The sequence below is a fragment of the Stomoxys calcitrans genome, chromosome 5, assembly GCF_963082655.1.
Source record: "Stomoxys calcitrans chromosome 5, idStoCalc2.1, whole genome shotgun sequence".
In the NCBI taxonomy this organism is placed as follows: Eukaryota; Metazoa; Arthropoda; class Insecta; order Diptera; family Muscidae; genus Stomoxys; species Stomoxys calcitrans.
The window spans coordinates 65,218,796-65,245,691 of record NC_081556.1 but is presented as its reverse complement, the minus strand read 5'-3'; the positions used below and the strand labels follow the sequence as shown (position 1 = coordinate 65,245,691).

General features: G+C 39.0%; 1 protein-coding gene and 2 long non-coding RNA genes across 7 annotated transcripts in view; 1 reads left to right on the top strand and 2 right to left on the bottom strand.

Annotated features, from left to right (window-relative positions):
• Nucleotides 1–1,948: 1,948 nt before the first annotated feature.
• LOC131997639 (uncharacterized) lies at nt 1,949–7,881 on the bottom strand. Of its 3 annotated transcripts, none has more exons than XR_009398314.1 (2): nt 2,208–7,881; nt 1,949–2,076 (listed from the first exon to the last, which is right to left on the bottom strand). XR_009398314.1 is itself a non-coding variant. In XM_059368803.1 (2 exons), the coding sequence occupies exons 1-2, from the start codon at nt 7,879–7,881 to the stop codon at nt 2,347–2,349; spliced, it is 5,367 nt and encodes a 1,788-aa protein (XP_059224786.1). In that variant the 3' UTR covers nt 1,949–2,346. The 3 variants fall into 3 exon arrangements, 2 of the variants coding, with proteins under 2 accessions (XP_059224786.1, XP_059224785.1); XM_059368803.1 differs by having other exon boundaries at nt 1,949–4,298; nt 4,467–7,881; XM_059368802.1 differs by having other exon boundaries at nt 1,949–5,718; nt 5,788–7,881.
• Nucleotides 7,882–13,009: 5,128 nt separating this feature from the next.
• Nucleotides 13,010–16,330, top strand: LOC106082524 (uncharacterized). The gene is made up of 4 exons (XR_001220519.2): nt 13,010–13,114; nt 13,186–13,324; nt 13,418–15,918; nt 16,120–16,330. It is a non-coding gene; the product is annotated as an uncharacterized LOC106082524 (long non-coding RNA).
• Nucleotides 15,860–26,896, bottom strand: part of LOC106082587 (uncharacterized) — a 36,016-nt gene continuing 24,979 nt past the window's right edge. Inside the window, exons 3-7 of one of the 3 annotated variants that reach the window (XR_009398317.1) lie at nt 18,671–25,256; nt 18,510–18,597; nt 16,137–18,441; nt 16,007–16,050; nt 15,860–15,943 (exon numbers count right to left, since the gene is read on the bottom strand). This is a non-coding gene — a long non-coding RNA (uncharacterized LOC106082587). Of the gene's footprint in view, nt 18,442–18,509; nt 18,598–18,670; nt 25,257–26,896 lie in introns of all 3 variants that reach the window. The other 2 variants (XR_009398316.1, XR_009398315.1) reach the window with 2 other exon arrangements.

Here is a 26,896-nt window from a genome sequence, read left to right as displayed (position 1 = left end):
TGAGCGAAACGTCTCCACCTGCTATGCGACATATTCCTCTCGTGAATAGCCGTTTGTTCATCAATAGTTTCCATGCGAAATATCAGATCCCAGTCGATAAGCACAGTACTCGAAATCAAAAAATCATGGTCGAGACTGGCAAAATCTCTATATGAATAAGTTTTCCTAGTCCTGGTGAGCTCAAATTCATAACATAATAAGATCAAGTCATGGTTCGAATAACATGAGGCTGACAGTTGGTCGTATTGGAAGACTTTAGAAGTGTCACTAACAAAGAACATATCGAGAAGCGTGCTGGAGGATGCAGAAAAATGCGTGGGAATTGTTGAATTGACAGGCAAAAGTCCCAAAGAAGATGTTTCAAACGTCAAGCCCGTGTCCTGTAAAACGTTAGAGTTGAAGTGCCCAGCAACCACAATGTCTGAGTAAGCAAGAGAGAGAGATTCAAGGACAGAGAAAAAATCTCGCGTATCCGTACGGTTGTTCGGTCTAAAAACGCACCCCACTAGGAGCTTGTTATCGGTAGCAGGCACCTCAACAAAAACATACTCAATTGAACCACCTGGGTTAGAATTTATATATAACTGAGTATTCAGGTAGTTTCCCACATACAGAGCGGTGCCGCCCCCACGACGTAATCTATCAGCTCTGTTCACACAATATCCTGAAAGATCAAAAAACGCATCAGATGTTGACTGATTCAGCCACATCTCCGATACACACACTATATCAATATCAGAGTTCTCAAACATTAATCTTGAATTCGTCAAGCTTGTTATTTAGGCTTTGGGCATTAATATGACAGATATTTAATCCATTATGTTGCCTAGACGAGAGTTTATTTCTTTTTCAGGTCTTTTCAAACTTTATCTCCATAACATTTCTGTTTTTTTATTGTTGATTTGCCAGCTTTTCAAGCTTTTTTTAAGTTCGTATCATTTGTTTACAATTTTAGCTTTTTTCTTAATATTATTCACATTCTTTTGTCACATTTATTTTGTCATATCCAATAAAATACGATTTAAAAAAAATCTTGACTTGTGTTTTTTCATTTGACGATGGCTCCACCTCCGTACGCTGCTAAGTCCCAATCCAAAAAGTAAAACGCTTCTTGGGTCACCGGCCGGCTTGACTTGGAATTGCTCCATTATCAAATTTTACTTCCAGCGGGCACCAACAAAACATATGGTGGTAGCCATAGTTGTCATCTCGTGTCAGCTGGCTGTCTCTTTCGTTGACAGGAGGCGAATTTTGCTATGGCTGTTTGCTATTCGCTAGTAGATGGCGCTGGGGTTGCACATAGACCGCACACTTGAAACCCAACCATCCTTTGAACACCACTGATAAAGGATGGGAGGGAGAAAAAAATAATTTTTCTGAGTGTATTCCCTATCATAAAGTGCATACTCCCCTTAAGCCAAGCCTATCTCCCTGTGTGTAGGTCTCATTGGGAATATGTAAGTCTTCCTCAACTTATATACCTTGAGCAATGTACCCCATAGGTATAAAACTTGACTAACCACTTTTCTACCTTTCAGATATACCTTCATTAAATTAATTGGATACCTTTCAGCAAGGCGTATTTATAAGGTGGCCGCATCGCTTAAGGGAATTGCATGCAGGGCGAAAAAAATCGATTCGCCGTGACATTTAAAATTTGCTCCAACCAACCAGAGCAAGAAGAAAAATTTTTATTAATATTTGAGTGTCAAACAAGAAAAATGTTCAAAATTCCCATTAATTCCAGAGGCCTTACTCACAAAACTACCAAGATGCCATGATTAAATAGTTTTCAATAAGTTATTGTAGCGATAAACCAGGGACTTCACATCACATGCGTCAAATGTATGACTCACTGGTGGACATGAGGATTGCTCCTGTCCTTTTTTGCCTCACCGATGAATAAACTGCATCCGACTTTACCCTTCTAAATAAAAAACACTATAAATTTGCTTTAATATTTCTTGCATCCATTCCTTTTATTTATTTGGCACTATAGAAATGGTAGGTATGAGTGAGTGTGTGTGTACAATGATGATATGGTTTGGCTTAGTGTAGTTTAAGATGGTTTATTCACTATAAAAAAGGCACAAATATACACTTGTATTAGAGGAATAAATCACAGTAAAATTATGCAAATTTAAGTGAACAACTTAAAGATATAAAATTTAACAAAATAGGAAATAGGAAAATAGGATCAGTCTTACTTATTGTTTTCGGTTATGAGCAAAAAAGGGCAGATTGTTTTGCCTGATGGGCCTATTTATATGCTCTTTAAGTGCTACAAAAATACAATCTTCTTTCTAATACATAAACAATTTTAAATCAATATTGTAAATAGAAGGATCATGTTGTTGTCCTTCTCTCAGCTTGGGATATTCTGGGGTTGGATGACATTTGATTTGCGTTGCCAAAGCTAGGGTTACCATCTCCAACATCCCCGCCTCCGTGAACTGAACCACCGGGTGAAGATTCACTTCCAATACCAACGCCAAGCTTGACATCCAGCACCGCCAGTTTTGATAAAGGCCTTCGCAAAATACCAGTGCTGGTCCTCACATCAGCAGACCGAGCTACGCCATCTTTGCCTTTGTGAAGTTCAATAACGCGACCACGTTTCCAATGGGACCTTGGAGCCTCCACATCGCATATAAAAACCAAGCAGCCGACTTCAAGAGGTTGGGATGGAAGGCACCACTTTGTTCGACGAGTCAATTCGGGCAAGTACTCACGGATCCATTGGCGCCACATGCCATTCTTTAAACATTGGAGTACACGCCACTGCTTTCTTAGGCATAACAACCTGGGCTCAAAGGGGGCTGGAGTTTGTGTAGAATTTGTGCAGCCAAGTAAAAAATGGTTGGGCGTCAAAGGCTCAGGATCATCTGGGCTTATCGGAAGATGGGTCAAAGGCCTTGAATTTACCATATTTTCCGTTTCGATTAAGAAGGCCTGCAATGTTGCCAGCCTGGGTGCCTGCTCCTTCAGCATAATGTAGAGCGCCTTTTTGACCGACTGTACGAGCCTTTCCCAAACACCACCTTCACTGGGATTGGACGGAGTGTTGAAAAGCCATTTTATGCCTAGTGCTGTTACACCTGAAGCGAGAGAGTCATTGTTAACAAAGTTACTTACACCTTGCAGCTCCTTTGGTATTCCAACGAAATTCGTCCCGTTGTCGCTGCGGATGAGTACTGGGACCCCTCTTCTGTTGACAAAATTTCGGATACAAAGGAGGCAGGCATCGCTCGATAGATCAGCTGCAATTTCCAGGTGCACAGCGCGGATTGTAAGGCAGGTGAACAGGGCTACCCACCTCTTTTCACGCCTTCGTCCTATAGCAACACTCACCGGTCCAAAATAGTCCAAACCAGTGTAGGTGAAGGCTCGTACGTACGGGGTGACTCGTTCTACTGGCAGAGGGGCCATCTGTGGTTGATTTGGTTTAGCAGCACGAATTTTGCAAGCCTGGCATGCTGATTGAACGCTCTTAAGCAATTGGCGTAGAGAAGGTACCCAAAAGCGCAATCGGATTTCACTTAACGCCGTCGCCATGTTAATGTGTAAAAATTTTTGATGGTATGACTGCACGACAAGTCGAGTAAACGGGCTGCCTTTTGGCAAAATTATTGGACGACGTGCTTCCAATGACAAAAATTTTGCATTTTCTAAACGGCCAGACACACGCAGAATGTTTTCATCATCAACATACGGATTTAACATTTTTATGCTGCTGTTTTGAGACACATGACCATTTTTCCGCAAATCTTCTAGTTCGTCAGCAAGATACTGTTGTTGAACGTAGCGACACAAGTACAATTCGGCCTTTACCTCTTCCTCGACGTCCAGCTCACCCACCATACAAGTTTCGCCTCTAACACACCGCCTCAAATTTTTTATATAGCGGTGTATCCATGCCATCGCCCGCTTTAGCCTGCGATATTTTGAAAATCGATTAAAATTTGGTACGACAGCACATACCTGATGAGTAACAAGGATTCTATATTTTGCCCGTAGTTCTGTTGCGCTGCGATCTATCTTTTCGCCCATCTCCGCCACCTTAGGCCATTTAGATTCGTCTAACAAAAGAAATTTTGGCCCATTCTTCCACCGTCCGTCCGCGTTGTAGTTTTTTGAATACTTTGCCCTTGTGGCATCATCCGCAGGATTTTCAACACCTGGACACCATCGCCAATCCTTTGCACAGCTATTTTCTAAAACTTCCGCCACCCTGTTGGCCACGTACTGCTTGTACTTACGATGATCCGATCGAATCCACTGCAAAACTGTAGATGAATCTGTCCAAAAATAACATTTATTAATATTTTTCAAATGGTTTTGCATAATAAGCTCCTTCAATCTCACGCCCATTACCGCCGCTTGCAATTCAAGCTTTGGTATAGTATGATAGCGGGTAGGAGCACAACTCGTCTTTCCCATTATGAATGCAACCTCAACAAACTCACTGTTTACCATCCGCCAGTACGCCACAACAGCCATCGCCTCTTCACTTGCGTCCACGAAGATATGCATGTCCACCAAACTCTTTTCGAAAGCTCCTGAGTAACAACGAGGCACAGAAAATTCCAAAATTTTCTGCAATTCTTCCAACCAGGTCTTCCAATGGCTATAGATATCCGGCGGCAGTACCTCATCCCATTTTGTACCACTTTTCCACACACGCTGCATTAATACCTTCGACGTAATCAGGAAATCCGCTATAAAACCAAACGGGTCGTATATCGACATGTTTAACGACAACATTTCACGTTTGGTTGGAATTTTGTTGCAATTTACTATTTCGCCGTCCACTTTGTGCAATTTTAATAGAAAATGAAAAATATCTGGTTGTGACAGCCAGTGAATGCCAAGTACCCGTTCGGTCTGGTTACTGCTGAGAAACTCATCACTATGGTTACTTTCAATTACAGGGTTGCCATACATGTTTTTAATAGTTGCCGAGTTGGATGAAATATTACGCAGATTAAAACCGCCGACTTTATGAATTCGAATTACGTCCTTTAAAACCTGAATTGCTTCCTCTTCTGACTGGAAGCAATCAACGTAATCATCCACATAATGACGCTCCACTATTCCATGGACAGCTCTCGGTGCCTCTTCTATAAAATTTTTTGCGTTAACATTTTTGATGTACTGTGCTATTGTGGGGGAACAGGTGGCACCAAAAATCAACCTCTGCATCACATATGTTTCCACCGGTTTATTGTCCATCCCGTCTCTCCATAAAAATCTTTGGCTATGTTGGTCTTCTTTGGTGATGGCAATTTGGTGGAACATTTCTTGGATGTCTCCACAGACTGCAACAGGAGCTTCTCTAAATTTGAAAAGAATCGAAATTAATGAGTTGTTTATGTCAGGCCCCTGTAATAGAGCTTTATTTAAAGAAAATTGATTAGTTTCGGCTGCCGCATCAAACACAAGGCGAATGCCTTTCTTATTTGGATTTTTTACACCAAAATGTGGCAAGTAAAAAATTCGTACGCTAGCATTTTCAATTTCTTCCTGAGATAATTTTCTTGCGTAGCCTTTTTTGATATAATCATTAATTTTGTCACAATATTGTGTGGCGTACTCACGATCCTTTGCCATTTTTCTTTCAATTGAATATAGACGTTTTAATGCTGTCGCATATGAATCTGGTATTGGTGGCACGTACTCCTTCCATAGCAATGAACACTCGTACCGTTCATGAACTTTCTTCGTATTAGATTTTAGCAACATCAAAGCTCTTTCGTCATCCTTAGACCTCATATTTTTTGTACTCACTTTCACACCTAGTGTTTCTATGTCGAAATAGCCCCTCATCATGTCATGCATTTCCTGCAACAACTGGTTTTCATGGTCATCCACTCTTCTCTGGATATGTAAACGCTTTGTTGTTGAGATTTTCTCTCCTGGAAAGGGACCATATATTATTGCTCCCAACCTTGTCATGGATATGAATGGACCACCATCTGCTAGCATACGTGGAACCTGCAATGGCACTGTTAAAAAGGAATGATTTAAACTTAAAATCAATTTTGGCTGAACGTGTGAATAGTCTTTTGCGGGTATTTTTTCCAATCCACGGGATTTCAAGAAATGTGATATGTGGCAGCTCTGGATCGGCAATGACAGTTCAGGCGAAATGTAAACATTAGAAATTGTAAATTTTTCTTCACAATGACCAACTCCACTTACGGTTAAATTAATTTTTTCGGTTTTTCGAGATATTTGATGATCGTTGAGCCATTGGAGTTGCAGGATTTCGGGTTCGCCGCGTAAGCCAAGTTCTCGGGATAGGTTTTCGTCCAGCATTGACACGTTTGCGCCGTCGTCCACGAAGGCATATGTTGTTAAGGTTTTAGTGGTCCCATACAGTTTTACGGGCAATATTTGAAATAATATATTGTTGGCTTCGTTTGTTGCATGGCAAATTCTGGCATCGGCTTGTGGTGCTTCGGGTATATTTTGGCTTTCGTTCCGTGTTTCCATAGATGAGGTTGACGTTTGTTGTGTTGATAATGAAGTTGTTGTATTGATGTGCGGTTGTGTGTTGTGTAGCAATCGGTGGTGAAGTTTTGGACAATTGTTTATGCCACATTTTCTTTTCTGTGTACAAAATTTAATACGATGGCCCCGTTTAAGGCAACAAAAACACGTCTTTGTTTGTTGTATTTTGCTCCAACGATCGTTAACGGGCATCTGTAAAAAGGATTGGCATTCTTTGATATTATGGCACTCACCTTCACATATAAGGCATTTTTGAATGACTGCAACACAAGCATACTTTCGTCCTTGAGGGTTGGTAGAGGTCGTTTGACGGCGGCCGGCAGAAGTTGATGCTATTGGAAGAGTGTCGTTTACAATGTTGGCGAGTCGTCTTAAAATGGAGAGCCATTCGCAGAAATCGACTATAGTGGCTGGTCGCTCCAGTGTTAAAGATTTTTCGGCCCATTGCATTTGTCGATTTGTCGGAAGTTTTGAGACGAGTTCACTGAGCAGAGATGGGTTGGATAAATGATGCTCACCTTTGATATTTTTTAGAAATGTCGTCATATTTGAAATTTTTGTGGCATAGTTGACGAGTGAATCTAAGTTGTCGTTTGCTAGCGGTGGGATGGCGCGAACCTTTTCTATCTGGCTTCTGACTAGTTGTTCTGGACGACCATATGTTTCCCTGAGGATTTCCAAAATAGTGGCTACGTTTGCAGAATTTGACAGAAGTGATTCCACGGTTTCTCGAGCACGGCCTTTGATCGATTCTCGAAGGCGCATTATGTTGTGCAAATTTGTGTAACCAAATTCTGTTGTGGTGGTTTCGAAGGCTTCATAAAATGTTTGCCATTCCTCTGGAAGACCTGTAAAAATAGGAAGTGGATAAATTTTCTTGTGTGGTACCATAGAATAATTTTGTGAGTATGAGATTTCCGAAGCTGTCGACATTTGTGGCTGTTGTGTGGACGGTGGTGAACTTCGTGGGTTTCTTTGCTGTTGTGTTGTTGTTGCAGTGGATTGATTATTTGTGAAAAAACTTTGAATTTGTTGCACAGTGGCAGTGAGTTGGGCTTGCAATTGTTGTGTTGAGGTTAAGTACTCAGTTTGCATGGCTTGCATTTGTCGTTGGAGTTGATCCACTTGCTTCTTTAGTTCACGACTTAGTTTCGTTGGTGAGGTTTTGGCAGGAGGATTTGATAGTTTCTTAGGGGCATTTTGGGTGTTCGCGTCTTGACGATCCTCTGTGTGAATACTTGTACCTGCTGTGTCTTTTGCTGGCGAGTGTTCGATTGGCATTTCGATGGCGTAGGTTTTTAAGTAGGCTGGTGGAATTCCTTGCGTTCGTCTACTGGTTCTTCTAGGCTGATCTTGATCTTCTGACATAAGACCGACGAGATCACAATAACAAGTAAGTAGTACGAATCACATACAAATATTTCACGACAGAAATAGACAATAAATTAACATGAATTCCAATTTTACAACAGGTTATGAGAAATTTTTTCCACGACAGACCAATAATCCATAAAGATGACCACGTCAGGCCAAGACAATAATGAATAAAGATGTCCTTTTTTGCCTCACCGATGAATAAACTGCATCCGACTTTACCCTTCTAAATAAAAAACACTATAAATTTGCTTTAATATTTCTTGCATCCATTCCTTTTATTTATTTGGCACTATAGAAATGGTAGGTATGAGTGAGTGTGTGTGTACAATGATGATATGGTTTGGCTTAGTGTAGTTTAAGATGGTTTATTCACTATAAAAAAGGCACAAATATACACTTGTATTAGAGGAATAAATCACAGTAAAATTATGCAAATTTAAGTGAACAACTTAAAGATATAAAATTTAACAAAATAGGAAATAGGAAAATAGGATCAGTCTTACTTATTGTTTTCGGTTATGAGCAAAAAAGGGCAGATTGTTTTGCCTGATGGGCCTATTTATATGCTCTTTAAGTGCTACAAAAATACAATCTTCTTTCTAATACATAAACAATTTTAAATCAATATTGTAAATAGAAGGATCATGTTGTTGTCCTTCTCTCAGCTTGGGATATTCTGGGGTTGGATGACATTTGATTTGCGTTGCCAAAGCTAGGGTTACCATCTCCAACAGCTCCTGAATTTAATTCGTACTATTTTGATGAGCACAATATTCCTATTTGAGAAGGGTCTCAAATAGGAATATTGTGATCAGAGCTCAATAACCACAAGAACGGTTTTTGTACCTCTTTTTGAGGCTTTAGACGCAGGACTATGGCTAAATGAACACCTTTATCCTGTCTAAAGTGATTCCAGGCACATGGTCCTTTTGCCATTTTTGACTGCAATAGGGTCTTCAAACGGCAGATGGGAGCGCGCCTGACTTCATGCGTGTTGGCTCCTTATCTTCTTCATTCTAATGTCCATAAATTTCGTCTGTGTTCTTCAGCGCTTTTTAAATCTTTTTCGGGGGCGACACAATGAACCTTGTTCCCTGAATGAAGCTGATACCGATTAAGGTTGTTAGACGCGTAGCTTAATATAACCTAACTTTAAGAACCATAACAGCAGCAAACACAAAAATCAAATTAGAGAATTTTTATATTGAAGTTCACATTTTAATAAGGCGAATTCAAAAATGAATTGACATATCAAGTTCCATCAGCTGTGCTGTTGCGGCCACCTTATTAAATACGCCTTGGCTTTCAGGATACATGCGAACAGCTGAGTAAAGTTTTTTAATATTTTTTTTTAATTTTTTGCAGTAAATCCAAATGTCAAAGGCTTGATAACACAGTTGTTATTTTTATCTAAAATCTTAAAAAGGATTTTTACTTGATCCGATATTACACACATAAGCAAGAAAACAGTGTCATAATATAAAACACATTTGAAGAAGCTAAGTTGCAAAACATAGTTTATTTCTAATACCACTTTGACATTTCCATTTACGGCATTTACCACTCAAGGTAGTTTCGTTAGGGTAGGTTTTTGTGGTAGTGTTAATGACACTACCCCTTAATTGTATCATGAATACCACTGCAGCCAAGATATATGTATTAGCAGGTAGCAGCAGTTGCCCAACAACAAAATATTGATGCACTATCTGTCAAAATCAGTGATTAGTGCAACTTTTTTGGGTATGTAACTACTGTTTTTGTGTATGTTACTAGTTCGCGCCATTTTTCGTTGTTTGTGTGTGGTATGGTATAATACACACACAACCAAAATTAGTTGACAGATAGTGTACATCGCGAGAAAAAATTTTACTCAGCTGTTTACGGTACAGTACCTGGTAATTATGTCATGACTGCAGCAGATGGACAACGCGGGAAATAATTTTCAATAAATGAAAAAAGGTAAGTATCGTGAGAAAAATGTCAAGGAAAAAAAACAAAAATAATATACTATCCCATGTCGCCCTTAAGTGCATACCAAAACAACATATCTAAACAATAAGAAAATTATGGCTGGCGGGAGAAAGTGTGTGGGTGTGTGTGTGTAAATGAATGGGCAAAAAAAAAAACATACGAAAAGCTAAGTTTTTTACAACATAAATGCCCGTAAGTATGGAAAAGAGTGAAAAGAATTTTTAGCTATGAAATGTTCCTTGTCAGCGTCGGCGATTGAATTGGGCTTATCAATGAACTATAAGTTGGAAAAATGCATAGAAATAAAGTGAAAATAATTGTTGTACGAAATGTGAAAAATAAAAAAACCCTAACCACAATAAATAAAGAAACTGAAAGCAACATGGTGAAGAAAAACCGTTTGTTTTGTGGGAGTGTAAGAAAAGTCATGTAATGAGTGCGTATATTACAAAGAGAAAACATGATTCAACTGTACCCCTGCCATTGTGTAAAAGTCACTCAAATTATGAATGGAGGTGCGGGTACTGAGAAATAATTCAATGACTTTCAAAATAAAAAATTGTTAGCGAATTTGGTAAAAGGTGAAAAATAGGGGGAAAAAAACTCTCGGTGGCAAAAATAAGAAAATCAACGAGCAGTGAAACACTAAACGTTATTGTGATTTTATTTTGAAAAGGAAAATATGTTTCGATATCATAAAGAATGTGAAATTCTTTCGTCCAACACAACAAAATTAATAAGGAAGGAAATTATCGAAAATAATTAGATTTGAACAATTAAACAAATTTTTAAGAAAAATGTAAAAAAATTAGGCTTTACAAAGAAAACGGAAATGTCTAAGGAATTGAAAAAATTAACGAAAAATATACCTCCGGAAAACTTTTGTCTTTTTCAAAGTTTAAAGTTGTTCTCCCTAAAGCCTATACTGACTTCCTTCACATTGAAAATGTCTATTATCTGAAAGCAACATGGTGAAGAAAAACCGTTTGTTTTGTGGGAGTGTAAGTAAAGTCATGTAATGAGTGCGTATATTACAAAGAGAAAACATGATTCAACTGTACCCCTGCCATTGTGTAAAAGTCACTCAAATTATGAATGGAGGTGCGGGTACTGAGAAATAATTCAATAACTTTCAAAATAAAAAATTGTTAGCGAATTTGGTAAAAGGTGAAAAATAGGGGGAAAAAAACTCTCGGTGGCAAAAATAAGAAAATCAACGAGCAGTGAAACACTAAACGTTATTGTGATTTTATTTTGAAAAGGAAAATATGTTTCGATATCATAAAGAATGTGAAATTCTTTCGTCCAACACAACAAAATTAATAAGGAAGGAAATTATCGAAAATAATTAGATTTGAACAATTAAACAAATTTTTAAGAAAAATGTAAAAAAATTAGGCTTTACAAAGAAAACGGAAATGTCTAAGGAATTGAAAAAATTAACGAAAAATATACCTCCGGAAAACTTTTGTCTTTTTCAAAGTTTAAAGTTGTTCTCCCTAAAGCCTATACTGACTTCCTTCACATTGAAAATGTCTATTAAATTATTGCGAAATCCGAAGGGCTCCTTTCTTTGTCAGAACACAAAAAAGTCAAATAACAACACACAACAAAGACAAAAGTATTGAAGCATAGTTGATTCGGCCCATTTCTTGAGCATTTAATTACATTTACAATTAAAACTTTACGAAACTTATCCTGATGCAACGACATGTCATTACTATTTTGCTCATAAAACTCCGTACCACTAGTATGGAATGTGTTCCCATTATCTTCGTCACCATTTTTTTGTAATGCGTTTTGAAAGTTGTTCGGCCGAAAAGTTAAAGTCAGTACTAGGTTTAACTTGTTAAAACATTTGAACAAAAAAGTTAAAAAAAAAATTCTTAAGTGCCAAAAAAATAAAGTAAAAAATCCTTTAAATATAATAAAAACAAAAAATATTAATTTTTTTTTAATTTACCCATTAAAAAATTTAAAACAGAAATATGTAAAAATTACCAAAATTAAAACAAAAATTAAATTAATAAGGCTAATTTTAATATAAAATAAAAAACTAAAAGAACCTACTTTAAAATTTGCCAAAGAGGACAAAAATTAAAAAAAATTTTGAGTAAAACTGCGGGGTAAAAATAAAAGCAAAATTCAGGGCGAATTGGGGAAAAATTTTAAAATATTAAGTACATATATCCAAAATTAAAATGAAACAGAAATATTGCTAAAACCACTTGGCATTTTCCAAAAAAAAAAACAATTGTTACCATGACTAAACTGACTGCTTCCTCTCGTTTATATTTCCAGGATCTTCACATCATGGATTTGCGTCTCGCACTGTGATGCGCCTAAGAGAATTGAACTGGTAAGTGGCAAGTAGATAGTACGCCTCGGTGTATCCTCGATGACTTCCCTCAGCCGCCTCCCATCACTCACCACGGCATCCCTCACTCCACGTCTCAGTAGCCAAAGCAACAGAAGGACGGGTTGACCCATCGTGAGGTCTTCATGAGGCTCTACCGTAGTTGAGTGACTCCCGGAGCCCGGCTATCTCAGTCGATAGAGCATAAGACTCTTAATCTCAGGAGGCGCGGTTCTTTTACCAATCAAACCCTCTAGCAAGTGACAAAAGAACATAATACATCAACCAGCTATCGCTGGAACAAGTAAACACAATAGACCATTAACAAAACACATATGTATATAAACAAACTTGTAGACATCACAACTGTGGAGTTGCCTGGCGCCTAAAATACCTTCAAGGCGCCTCAGGACATTACCTACCCCATCCATCGCACCCACGTCCTGAAATGTTTAAGGGTATCCCGTGATCCATCACCGGTTCTTACTTCGCCGCTGTCTAGCCACTTACCCCATATTCCGTTGATTTAGCCTTCCATCACTCAATTATAAGGCAAGTATTTTCAATGATAATTCATCATACAAATTCAACTATTTTATTAAATGGGAAAAAGTTTTACACCATTAATAATGTTAAGATAAAAAAGAAATTTTCAAATTAAAATTTAAAAAAATTAAACTTCTAAACAATTGCAAGAAAAAGTTAAACTTTTGGATATAAAATCGTTAACTATCCTTTTATAAACTACTATTATTTAAAAACATATATTAAAAATTTTGTAACTTCCTCCGATGAATGTTAATGACTGCCAGTGTAGAATGTGGCCTTGGTGGCGGCCTCTGCGCTTAATAAGGTCCCTGCGAGTTCTCGTCTGTGCGTCCGCCCGTCAAGTCTTTGGTAAGTTTTGTCTAGTTCAAGTGTAGTTGTCGTAGTTAGTTTTTGTCCCAAACGTCTTTTTTTCTTTTCAGGGGTTTTCTGTTGTGCTGCTTCTTCAGCGCAGTAGGGTTAACATCGGCTGAAAGGCGCAAGGAAATATCCTTTAAATTCTTACTACCTAACCTAACGATGAGCTCATGTTTAGGTCAAAGTCTGCATCCCAACCAACAGGTGAGTAAAAAGAAAAAACAACAATAAAATTGTCCCTACCTAACTAATTTCTCATTTCTTTTTTAAACAAAAAACAACCTTTTCAACAAAAAGGATCAAAAGTCCGAGGGTCAAACGTTCGTATTGCAGTCGGGTTTCCAGGTCGTGAGAATCTTAATGGAATTCTTATTGACGCTGGGGTATGCAACAGCAACTGTGTCCCTCGCTGTTGTATGGTGGGTGTGGTTGTAGCGGCTGCAGATTAGCCAATTGAAGATGTGGCGGTTGCAGCGGTTTTTGTATTTTCTTACGGCAGTGGAGTTAGAGGAATATTGGCTTTGGTTATATTTTTTGTGGCTTAGTTTTTTAGTTTTAAAATTTTCGATTTAATACTCAAACTTTATTTTCTACTTCTGTTCAGGTTTTTAATTAACATTTTTCAAAATAAGTTTTCTTTTTCAGCCTTTTTGTGTCTTTCTAGTAACTTTAATTTTTTCTAGATTATTTCTTTTTCTGGTCTTTTAATTTACTTCCACTTTTAACCTTTAACTAATGTTTTAATTAATATTTTTTTCTCTATTTTCAGGCTTTTCAAATTGCTTATTTCATTTATTTTTTCTTTTTACGCTTTTGGAATAACTTTATCTTTTATTTAATTTTTCAAACTTATTTTAAACTTTATCTCTATAACATTTCATTTTTTTTAATTGTTTTTGCTCGCTTTTCAATGTTTTTTATAAGTTCGTTTCTTAAAAAAAAAACTTTCTTTAAATAGGTATATGATATTATTTGTTTACAGTTTCAGCCGTTTTCTTAATATTATTCACATACTTTTGTCATATTCATTTTCAAAAACACACGATTTGAAAAAAAATCTTGACTTGTGTTTTTTCGTGTGACGATGGCTCCCCCTTCGTAGTCCCAATCCAAAAAGAAAAACACTTACTTGGGTCACTGGCCGGCTTGGCTTGGATTTCATCATCAAATTTGACTTCCAGCGGGCACCAACAAAACATACGGTTGTAACCATAGTTGTCAGTTCGTGTCAGCTGGCTGTCGTTTTCGATGACAGGAGGCGAATTCTAGCCATCAGATGGTGCTCTCTGTCTTCTACCCGCTAGTCGATGGCGCTGGGGTTGCATATTAAGACGAACGCCACAACATGTGCAAAAATGTCGAACAATTTTTTAGGTTAGTGCACGCATCCTTACGGCTTAGTGGCGGTGCAGTAGCAGCAACATGGCGGCGGTTTGATTCGCATTGGCAGATGTAGACGGTAAGGTGTCATGGACGATGTTGGCCAGGCGACGCAGTACGGACAGCCATTCTGCAAAATCAACTATGGTGGCTGGTTATTGTAGTTGAAGACATTTTTCGGCCCACTGTATTTCGGCTTGTTGAAGGCTTAGCGATGAGTTCGCTTATCAGTGATTCGGCGGTTTGATTCGGCATTGGCAGATGTAGACGGTAAGGTGTCATGGACGATGTTGGCCAGGCGACGCAGTACGGACAGCCATTCTGCAAAATCAACTATGGTGGCTGGTTATTGTAGTTGAAGACATTTTTCGGCCCACTGTATTTCGGCTTGTTGAAGGCTTAGCGATGAGTTCGCTTATCATTGAAAGGGTAGGACAGATGATGATCTCCCTTCACGTTCCTGACAAATGAGGCCCTGTTGGCGACTTGTTTGCAAAATTGACCAGGGCTTCCAGGTTGTCGTTGGCTAAAGCTGGAATGACACGAACATTTTCAATTTGGCTTCCAATTAACTGCTCCGGACTACCAAAGGTTTCAAGCAGAGTTTGTGGTGTTGACGTTGACAGAATTGACTTGCAGCGACTTGATGGTTTCTCTCGCTCGTCCCTTAATATCATCTCTGAGTGCCATGATGTTGTGTAGGCTATTGTAGCCAAATACGGCAGTGGTGCTTTCGTACGCTCCATAAAAGGTTTGCCACTCTTCTGGAAGACATGAAATGTGGAATTGAAACAAAACTTTGTGGATACGTATTGTGGACAGACATTTACGAATTTATGGACAGAGGAGGCAGCGGATATACACTTGTTGTGGCAATGGCAACTGTCGTGGCAGATTTTGTGGTGGATGTTGTGCCTGATATGGCGCTGGCTGTTTTTACTAATTTCGTGGCGGCAGTATCGTTTCTGGCTTATTATTTAATGGCGGCGGTGCTATCGTCGATGCAAGTAATGCTGACTGCATTTCCACTTGTTTGGTGGTGTTAGTAAGTTGTGCTTGCATATTTTTTGTTGAGGCAATATACTGTGCATTACTTGCATTTCTCGCTGCATTTGCTCCATTTGTACTCTCATTTGTTTCATGAACTCACCGACTTCACTTGAAGGTTTTGGCATACCGGCTGGTGACTTGGCTGCATTTTTCTGGTGCTGTAAATGAGGAGGCGGATTAGTCGTATTTGCAAGAGGCATACCGTTCATTGGCTGTGGCTGGTTTTTGTTGGCATATCGGACTTTGGTGAGTGGCTGATAGACATCTCACTGACGTATTGCGGAAAACGGGCTGGAGGTGTCCCTTTTTTGCTTCCCCTGCTTGTTCTTGGCTGTTCGACATAAACTAGGCAGGATCTCAACTCAAAGGTAAGTAGGGCAATTCACACAATAGCTGGATAAATAATGCAAAATTTGAGGGCTGGTTTTTTCAATTAAAATTTTGCATTAAAATTACACAAAATGTCTCTCCGTCCTTTTTTTTACAACGCTCACTTGCCACTAAACATATAACACAAAATGACATTAAACATTGAATAAAATTGTTGCTTTCTTTCCTTCGTTTAATAGGAATAAACATCACACACCTGAGGCCTTCCAAAATAAGATGATGGATGAATTTATTTTAAACTGGTGAAAAAAACTACTCGATTTATTTCTTTATTGCTTTGTGTTCAAATAACAAGATTCAACATTTGGTTCATGTGTATGTGTGTTGATTTGAGATTGATTATGTTAATTCACTATGAACAAAATAAATGTATTAAAATTTACATTTTAACACTTGAACGATTTTTTAATAAATCAACAAAAAAAAAAATACAATACAACTTACATGTTTTTGGTGGTACCACAGAAAGGACAAGTATGTGCCTGAAGGGGCCATTTATATGAAAAATGGTCTTAAGAACAAACATAATGAAGGTGTCATTTGACGTACAGTGTCAAACCCATAGCAGCCGGTTGTACGTAACGGATTAATATTTGTAATCTTATTCTACCTGTTGTCCTTTTGCCTTACATCGAAATTCATTGTTTTATTTCAGTTTGGTCGTGGTACTACCTTTATTTATTTGATATTTGAAATTGATATCCCATTCGAACCAAGCAATATTAATTCATCAAAAACTTGTTCCAGTAAAAGTAGTGAATCTGAAATGACGGATCAACAAGAGGTTTTTAACTAAAATTTAGCATGTAGTGTTCTGTTACGACTTTCAACAACTGTGCCAAGTACGGTCTTTAACTTGATGTAGCTCCCGTATAAACCGATCTCTCGATTATATTTGTTGGGTTCCTAGAAGATTTCACTTGTGTCTGGCTTGACACAAATTAAGTACGTAGAGCAATACGTAGAGTGCGCAGAATCCATGTTGGTAGTTTTCAATTATATTTACTCGTTATTATTGTGTTGTGCAAAAATTATAATTCCAGAGAAATGATACAAAATTTGCTTAAATATTTCTATATATGTTTTATTTTTCTTTATTTTTAATTCAGCTTGTAGTTATGTTATAGTATTTAAAAATTGTTTATAATAATTAAATTAATAAAATATACCCTACACCACTACTTTGGTACAGGATATATCTAAGAGCATTTGTTTGTAACAACTAGATGGAAATGAAAAAGACCGACCAATTGATAAGTATGTAGTAGGTATGTTCGCGTACTTTTCCAGTAAAAATTTGCCAGTAAAAATTTGCAGGAAAGTAAGAGCCATTTTACTCTCTTTAAAAAAATTTGCAAGCAAAAGTACGCGAACGACTTCCAGTGCAAATTTGCAAAACAACAGCTGATTTTTGTTTTGGTTAGTTTTTTATTTGCTTGTAAGGAAAACAATTGTTTTAAAATAACCCCTATATGCGCATATGGGCTCAAGCTCATTTCCTTAGATAAACGTCAATTTATTGACCTGAGAGTGACAAGGCTAGAAGGGGAGTCATTCGTCGTGTCCGTGATCCCCGTGCCGCTGGACAGCCATCGCAATTAACCGTGCACTAAGCTACGAATGTCACCCGTGGCGCCAAGTCGCACAAGGTGCTGGTCCCAGGCGGAATCTCTACACTGATGCTAAAGAATCAGGATGTGCCTCGAGTCGAGTACCTTACAACTGTCTTCAGCCTGTCTGAACACTATTATAGTATCCGATGTTTGGATGATGATCAGTGTGATCCCGCTACTGAAACATGGAAAAGACATGAGCAACGTGGAGTCGTACAGACCGCTCTCCCTTCTCTCATCAGTAGCCAAGACGCATGAGGGACTACTACTGCCGTTGGACAATTTGCATTCGACGAGCATCAGCATGCTTTTCGGAGGCTGCATTGAACTACAACTGCTTTACATGCATCACCATACATAAAAGTGGAAACAACGTTCTCAGGTCCCTTGTCAGCAGCACTTGGTGTGCTGAAAAAGTAACCTTGGACTAACCACGTACAAAGCAATTATCCGGTCGGTGATAAGTTATGCTGCGGCAGTATAGTATAATCAGCTATGTGACAGGCAGTGGAATAATATTCTGATTTGTGAGAATGCCGCTTTTCGAACTGCGACGGTCTGGTGAACTGAATTTCCAGATATTGTGGATAGACAAATTGCTGCGACTGCAAAGGGAGCTTTCCATTTGGTCATGCGCCGACTACGGACATTGTGTTATCATTGAAGATATCTATATCCGTTCACAATTGGCAGACTAATTTGCTCTAATTTTTTCCAATCCCTTTGTGCGTCACTTTTTTAACTTCCGGGCAGACCTACTCAATCCCATGGCAGCATCTTCCTTCCTTAACAAATTCAAAGGAACGGAGTTGGTTTCATCGCAGCTCTTCAGTGAGGATGATTCCATCAAAACACTTAATACTCCGATAATTGCTCTTTTCTTGGTGTCTGAAAGAATACAATCTTTTAATCTTGAAAAAGATTTTCCCAAAAAATTTCGCCAATTGTGCACTTACCTTCTAATGTACAACAACCGACTTGAGGTAAAATTATAACTTCATTTGGTTAGTTTTCTGTACCTGAAAACTGACTGCTGCGTTGAATCTTCAATAAAAGTAAATAAAAATGAATTTAATAATTACCAATAAGCAATATACATATATAGTTTTTTCCTTACCTCTGCCTTTTTGACCCATTTTGGCGTTAGTTTTTGTATTTTCATTTAACGGCTTCTGTTCATAATACAGCTGACCTTTACAAAACATCTGTTCAAAGTTTCAAATTTCTGTTAGCAAAAAAGTCCCAGTAGAAATCTGCAGGTTCTCTATTTTCTGTCTCTCTTTTTCTGTTTCCAGTCTGGCAGGTTAATTCAACATAAAATAGTTCTGGGATATGAGTAATATACCAAAATGAAGGTAATGACCTCCACCTTACAATTGGTGTAGGCGCTTTGTGACATGTACAAAATAAATATCAAAATTTTAGGAGGCCGCCGTAGCGCAGAGGTTAGCGTGTTCGCCTATGACGCTGAAAACCTATGTTCGAATCCTGGCGAAACCATTAGGAAAATCTTTCAGCGGTGGGTTTTCCCTCCTGATGCTGGCGACATTTGTGAGATAGATGAGGTTAGGTAGAAAAGAGGGTGCAGACACCTAGGCCAGTAATCGGCATGTTGTGCGATCTAAAAACTAAAAAATAACCTCAAAAAGAATATCTATGTCTGGTATTCCGTGCCACTTACAAAATATTTAATTGTTTTTCATGCCACGTCCCTAAGTTGGTCACATGTCTTGGTACTGTTGCCGAGCAATGACAAAGGAAATGCTCCAACGTCTCATCATCTTCCCCAAACGATGTTGATTTTGCCATCCTCAGAGAAGGCGTTAATCTTCTTCTTACACTGCAAGACTATTCGTGACCTTACCGTCACTGCCGCTGGCAGCAGTGCGTCGCACTCGACTTCAAGGTTCATCTCAGCTATCCGTTCGGAACCTCTCCACTTCCTCCCAGGTTTCCTATCCTCGCCTCGATTATACCGCGAAGGTATGAGCTGCTCCCATCCTCAATCCATTCTCCCATCGCCTTAAGTCTCATAGCCGCAGTGGCTGCCCCACAATTAATCTGTATGACAATGGGTCGGATATCTAGAAAAGTCTCCAGCGCCCTAGTGGGCGTGGTCCTCATAACTCCGTCTATGCCAAAACAACATGTTCTCTGAACCTGATGTGTGGTCCTTATGTTGCACTTTTTCTCCATAGCAGTCCATCAAACTACTGAGGCGTAAGTAAGTATACCAGACATAAACCAACTTAGGGGACTGGTATTGAAAACAATTAAGGATTTTGTAAGTAGCTCAGAATTCATAACTTAAAATATTCTTTTTAGAGGTTACTTTATAGTTTTTAGATCGCACAAAAACCCGATTACTGGCTTATGTGTATGTTCATAGTGGCATGGGGCGGATTAATATTTGCACCATCTTTTCAACCTAATCTAAGTAGATATTGGTCTACTCGCCTTCCTGTAGAGCCAGTGGACTATCCTCGGATTCAGGACTCATTTCGAGCCTACGGCCGGTCTACGTAGTGCCCAACATCTGTGAGCCTTCCCATTACGCTCCTAAATCTGAAACTTCCAACTCAGTTTCCTGCCAAGTTGACACCTTTGTATTTGACCTTGTTAGATATCGAAATCGTTTCGTTGAGTAAACGTGGTGCTTTAAATTTGCCCAAATTCGTCTTCCTCTTGAACAGGCATATTTCAGTCTTCTATGGGTTAGCATTGAGACCCCTGACTCTAACCCAGTCATATGCCATATGCAAGACACTTTCGGCAATTCTGCATAACTGGTTCGGATCCTTACCCCTTAGAAGTATTATAGCATCGTCTGCATCGCCTACTAAAGTTTTAGTTTGGACATGAGTTTTTGAAAGTAACTCGTTTATCGTGGTGCCGTCATTAACGCTACCGGCTTGTTCCCAGAAAAGTTTTCAGGAGGCACGTTTTGCCGCTCTGGTAATCTTATTGTATTCTTCTGCGGACCTATTTCCCTTTCTGAACAGGACAACTATCTTTCAAAGACTCCACCAGTGCAGTCGCAATCCTATTGACATTTTCGTCAATGTCTTCTATGCTTAGACAATCTGAATTATCTTGCCCAAGTATTCTTCCAAATTCTGTCCCGTTGGTTTTCAACTTATTCCGGGAGCTTATCGGATTCGGCGCTGGCCATGCTATTCTAAATCTAATGTAGCGATGGTCAGAAAAGGAATGCTCCATGCAGACCCTCCAATCCTGAACCTCATCACCCAGATTTTCCGAACAGATTGTCACATCTGAAACCTCCTCCCTTATCCTATTAACAATGGTAGCGGTGTTACCAAAATTGAGTGTAATCAGGTCATGTGTTTTTCTTTAATCACCTGCCGTTACAGCTCCGAAGTTGGTGGCGGTGTCGGAATCGAAAGGCAGATAAAGTGATGCTCCATCGTCTCCTTGTCTCATCACTGTTGCGTCCGACTTTGACAAGTCTGGGGAAAATATACAATATAAATTTTTATGATTAATATAGCAGGCCCTCGGCCGAGTACACGTGTTAGCATAGAATATTTGGTGGCTAATATGGTTTAGTCCAGAAACTTTGTTCCGAGTCGCCCATGGCTACTGAATTAAGGCAATATGATTCTTGCCCTTGCTGATTTTCTTCATCAGCGCGTGAGTTGCTGTATAGTTCCGTTTGAGGTTTATCTCGATGATCTCAATCAGTGGTGCTCCATTAGATGGGCTTCTTGGGTGTGGGTGATTGTCTCATCATCTGCTCCCTGTTCTTTAGACTGCATTGGCTTTCCTGTCACTGCACTGCCTGATGTCATCGAATTAGGATCCTAGCCTTCCGCATCTTTACAAAGTCGTTAATGGTTCCATCGTCGGGTCCCTGTTCGTTCCTTTCCCTTCACTGCCTGATGTTTCAATACTAGGATTTTTGCCTGTCTCAGTCTTCCAAATTTTAAGTAAATAACCTTCTTGGGAGTAGGCTCCCTGTTCGTTAGGCCGCATTGAAACTCCTGTCGCTGCTCTGCCTAGTGTTTCAATGTTAGGATCTTTACAAGTCCTAGTCTTCCGAATCTTGAAATCGGTGATGGGTCCGTCGTCGGATCCCAGGTCATTAGGCTGGGTTGGGTCTCTTGCCATTGTACTGCCTGTTATTTTAGTATTAGGATATTTCTTTATCCCAGTCTCCCCAATATTGAGGGAGGCGTTGATTGTCTCGTCGTCAACCTCCTGTTCGTTGGGCGGTATTAGGTCTTCTGCCACTGATGTCTCATTATGAGGATTTTTGCCTATCCTAGTCTTTCCAATCTTGAAAAAGACAGCCTTGCTCCCGTAGTGCGCCATGCCTTTAGTCTTATCCAAACCCGTTACGGAGATTTGATTGCTTGCCCAAGAATTCCAACTTGAGTTCTGTCGCAAATTTACTGCCACATCCCTTGATAAAGACTGTCGCCTTTGTGTTTTGGCGGATGTCCATCTTTCACACCAGATGGATCTTTGTGCACTCCCAGGGAGCGTGGAGATGTCCTCTCTATACTCTCAGGTCATAATTTTTATAGGTGGACCCTCTACAGAGTTCCAGACATGTTCGAAATTCTGCTCGTTAACCAGATCCTCTACTTGGGACCGATGATCTGGTGGATCCTACCGGATGCACTGCTTATATTGATGACGGCATGAATCAGGTCATCTCTGTTGTGCTTCCCTGCTTCCTCCTTGGTGTAAGAGGGCGGCTTCTTACCATTCTCAACGACCATCTTCCCTTCCGTGAAGGATGTGGCCTCCTTTTGGTGGTCTCAGTCCTCCATGAAGACTCAGGAGCATTGCACGCTTGCATCGTTCCGGTTTTAACTTGTTCTACCCCCGCAGGACACTGTATGGAATATCTATTGCGGGATGGCTGTCTTGGTTTTCCCAGAGTACTTGAAACCGGAGATCTCTTTTCTTTTTTCTTCTTCAGCATTTTAGCAGTGTTATGCTCTTCGGGAGATCTGATTCTCTTTCCAGATTCGGTAGAAGTGCTTGGAGTTTCACTTCTATCCCTTACAGCATCCTGCACTTTCGCCCGGTTGCGCTGCCGGTACTTACTCCTCTGTCTCCTTCGTCGTGCACGGGATCGCTTTCTCGGTCTGCTTGTGAGCTTAGAAAAGCCATCGCTCATTCCTGCTATCTTCCGCTGCCCTCATCTCTCGATTCGGCTGCGATGACTGTTTCATTGACACCGTCGTTGTCTGAATCCGAGTCGGAAACAATACCTTTACTTAAAGCCTGGGGACGAACTGTGCATCCTTCTGGTTTATCCGTTTCTTCCTCATTAATTAGTCTGACTACTAGTTGTGCGCTTGAAGCATTATTCTCGACTACAGGTGCCAAGGCACCCACACCTTTAGGAGGGGAGAACAACATGCTACGGTCTAACCCCACCACCGCAGCTGTTGGGTCTTTGGAGTCCATTTCCAGCCTATTCCAAAAGGCCGTAACAGGTAGTAAGGTAGAGATCGGGATATATTTTCTTTGAGGAGCGAAATAAAAGCACGTCCGCTTCACTCAACGGTTACAATTTAGTTTTTTTTGTGAGATACTATGCAATGTAATAATTCTCTCCAAATAGATGTCGCACGGGGGCACGCCGGATTTTGTGTCCTCCCATCCAGTTATAAACAGAAATCTGGAAAATTTGTTCAAGGGGAAACTGATTCCGGCTATGGGCGATACGTCAAATTGAAGGTAATGACCTCCTCTTTGACCTGGGCTTTAGGCTGGAATCTGCCTCCCCTTTTGTTTCTAAACAGAAATCTGGAAACTTTGTTCAGAAAAAACCGAATTCGGCCAAGTCTGATGCGTCAGAAGTTAGTAAATTCCGCTTTTACGTGGCATTCGAATTTTTTGTGCGTTGTCCATTCCTGGTCTCCACGCTAGAATAAGTGTCCTGCCCTCCAGTTTCTTAAAAATCATCTGAAAACTTTGTTCAAGGTTAAACTTATTCTAGATATGTGTGATACATCAAATTGAAGCTAATGGCCTCCACTTTGATGTGGCAAGCGCTATTTTTTGAATGAAGTCCATTCCTGCTCGCTAGACTGGAATAAGTGTCCTGCCCTCAGTTTCTAAGCAGAAATCTGGAACCTTTGTTCAGGGAAAAATTAATTCAGCTAAGAGTGATACGCCAAAATGAAGGAAATGACTTCCTCTTTGTCTTGGTATTCCCACATTTTTGTATGAAGTCCATTCCTGGTCCCTAGGCTGGAGTCAGTGGCCAGTTTCTCAAGAGAAATCTAGAAATTTTGTTCAAGAAAAAAGTAATTCTGGATAAAAGTGATACATCAAATTGAAGCTAGTGATATCCTCTTTGATGTGTCATTCGCTGTCTTTTGTACGAAGTCCATTCCTGGTCCCTAAGCTTCAATCCGTGTCCTACCCTCTAGATTCTCAACAGACATCTGAAAACTTTGCTCAAGGAAAAACCGATTCCAGCTAAGTGCAGCATATCAAATTGAAGGTATAGAACTCCCCTTGTAGTAACTGCATTCCTGGTCATTATATATGATCTTCCAAATTTTAATTTATTGTGAAGACATCGATTGAAATTCCCGTATCCAAAGTCGAAAACCCTGCACAACATATTTTCTTTTTGGTATTTTGAAGCCTTTTAAATAAATTGAAGGTAATACTTTTTTGTAACAACGTATTTTTTGTTTATTTTCATTGTTAAGTGATTTCATTTAAAAAATAATTTATTTAACATCTTTATATCACCCTGTATTACTGCCATCATCTGAATTATCGATGATGGTAATCGATGGTAACTTCACGCAGGTCGCAGGGGAATATTTTAATAACCCTGCTGACCTTGAAAAAGGGGGGTTGTCAGTTATTAAGGTAAATTTTCTGCCGTACAAATATATACAAAATTGTCGACTTGTTTTGCTTTGGCATTTCGAAATCTTATTATGGCTCACAACATAGCCTGGATATGTTATTTCTTCTTTAAAATATTCGCACTTGTTTACATGAAGATTGTACTGGTGGATCCATTCAAAACATTTTTCTAATCTATGCAAACATTTATTTTTGGAAACTCCACAAACGACAATATCGTCCCTTCCAGAACCTGAAGTATCTGGTCTAAAATTCTGTTGTACTCACTGGGTGCTGTCTTAATCCAGAAGGAAAGTCGATTCTTTTTTACAGGAAGATTGTACTTGTGGAACCATTCAAAAAAATGTTATAATCTATATAAATATTTATTTTTGGAAACTCCAAAAACGACAATTTCATCGAAATACGATATCGTCCCTTCTAGAACCTGAAGTATCTGGTCTAAAATTCTGTTAAACTCACTGGGTGCTTTTTTTATCCAGAAGGAAAGTCGATTTATCTTGTAGGTGCCACGATGTGTAGATATCGTTTGTATTTCTTTACTACTCATCTACTTGAACTGGAGGTAAGCTTTGTATAGATCTATTTTGCAGAAATGCTTCGCGTTATTTAAGCTGTTAAAAATTTTACCAATACCTCGAATTGTATAGGGAGCAGGTTGTAGTTGTTGATTCACTGCGATTTTGTTTTTAGTGGTATTGTCATCTCCTTCTAGGTTGTCAAGCTCCTGTTCAATTTTACCACGTAATGAAAATGGCACTTGTCACTCCCTCACAAATCATGTTTTGGCACCGTCTTGCAATTTTAGAGTACACGCGAAACCTGGAATATAGCTTAAAATTTCCGAGAAATATGCCGTTGGATTTTGAAGTAACTGTTCTCTTATGTGTCTGCTACGTATACACCTTATAAATTAAGCTCTAAGGAAAATATCATGAACGGACTTTTGGCATTCACATACAAACGAAAAATCTGCTGCTCTTTTCTGTGTCTCTGAAAATAAACTCTGCTATTTAGTGCTCTTATTTTTATATATCAGACAAAAATTTATGCTGCTCAACTAATATGTTTTTCTTTGGGCAAAAATAAGATTCCAAAAATGCAGTTATTTCGTCGTACTTAAGGTTGCTTAGCTTTAGCCCAGGATGCGCTTATTAGGTGAGGTCATGCGAACGGCTGAATACAATTTTTTTATTTTTGTTTTGATTTTGTAGTAAATCTAAATGTCAAAGGCTTCATAACACAGCTGTGATTTCTTTCTAACATCTTAAGACACTTTCTTCAAATAAAAATGGATTCCAAGTCGTTTTTAATAATTTTTAAATGTTTCCACTTTTCGATCAAAATATTCAAAACTTGAAACCACGCTGACATTTGTTGTTGAAGCTGCACTTGCCTTGCGCGCACTCATCGCCGTTATAGGTTCTAACAGTTTTTTCATTTGGTCTTCCATATTTCGATTTTTTCCGTTTTATAGTTTTTATTTGATCTTCATTGAATTTTGAGAAATAAACTGTACTTTGCACTATGTAATAATTTCACTATTTTGATCCTCGTCGCCATTAATTTTTATGTCTTCTTCAAGAGCCAAAAACAACTCATTTTATTGAATTCTTACGATGAACTATGTATGTATATACGTCGTACAAAAATGATGGATTAAAGGCTGGTGCTATATTCGTTTTTATACCATTCACCATAAGATGGGGGTATACTAATTTCGTTATTCTGCTTGTAACTCCTCGATCGATCGAAGTCGATCTAGCCATGTCCGTCCGTCTGTCTGCCGAAAGCACGCCAACCTTTAATTTTGCACAAATACTTCTTATTAGTGTACAAAAATGATGGATTAAAGGCTGGTACTATATTCGTTTTTATACCCTTCATCATAGGATGGGGTAATACTATTTTGTTATTCTGTTTGTAACTCCTGGAAATATTCGTCTAAGACCCCAGAAAGTATTTATATTTTTGATCGTCATGACATTTTAACTCGATCTAGCCATGTAGCCATGGTCTGAATCGGTCTTTAGCCTGATACAACTCCCCAATAAACCGATACAACTCCCCCAAAGGGCGCAATTCTTGTCCGAATTGGTTGACATTTTTCACAAACTTCTGCTTCGGCCTCCGACATTTAATTTAATTATGGTTTGATTCGGACCATAACTTGATATAGCCCCAATAGCAAAGCATTGATATAGACCCAATAGCAAAGTTCGGCAAATGCGATCCATGGAGGAGGGTATATAAGATTCGTCCCGGCCGAACTTATAGGTTTTTACTTATACACATTTGAAAACACATATTTTTCACGGTTACTTTTTTGAAACTACAAAAATCTCAATGAAAACAGAATACTTTTAAGATAATTTTTTTCATAAGTAAATGTTGGTACTATATTCGGTTTTCGCTGTGGAACTCATTTTAAAAAAATGTACGGAAAATATTAATGAAAAGAGTTAATTTCACC

What these genes read in the sequence shown, in the direction of transcription:
- LOC131997639 (XM_059368802.1), bottom strand. Translation starts at nt 7,881, where the DNA reads ATGTCAGAAGATCAAGATCAGCCTAGAAGAACCAGTAGACGAACGCAA. An exon ending in TAGAAACACTAGGTGTGAAA is followed by an intron (nt 5,719 to 5,787) that starts GTGAGTACAAAA and finishes TCTAATACGAAG; the next exon opens with AAAGTTCATGAACGGTACGA.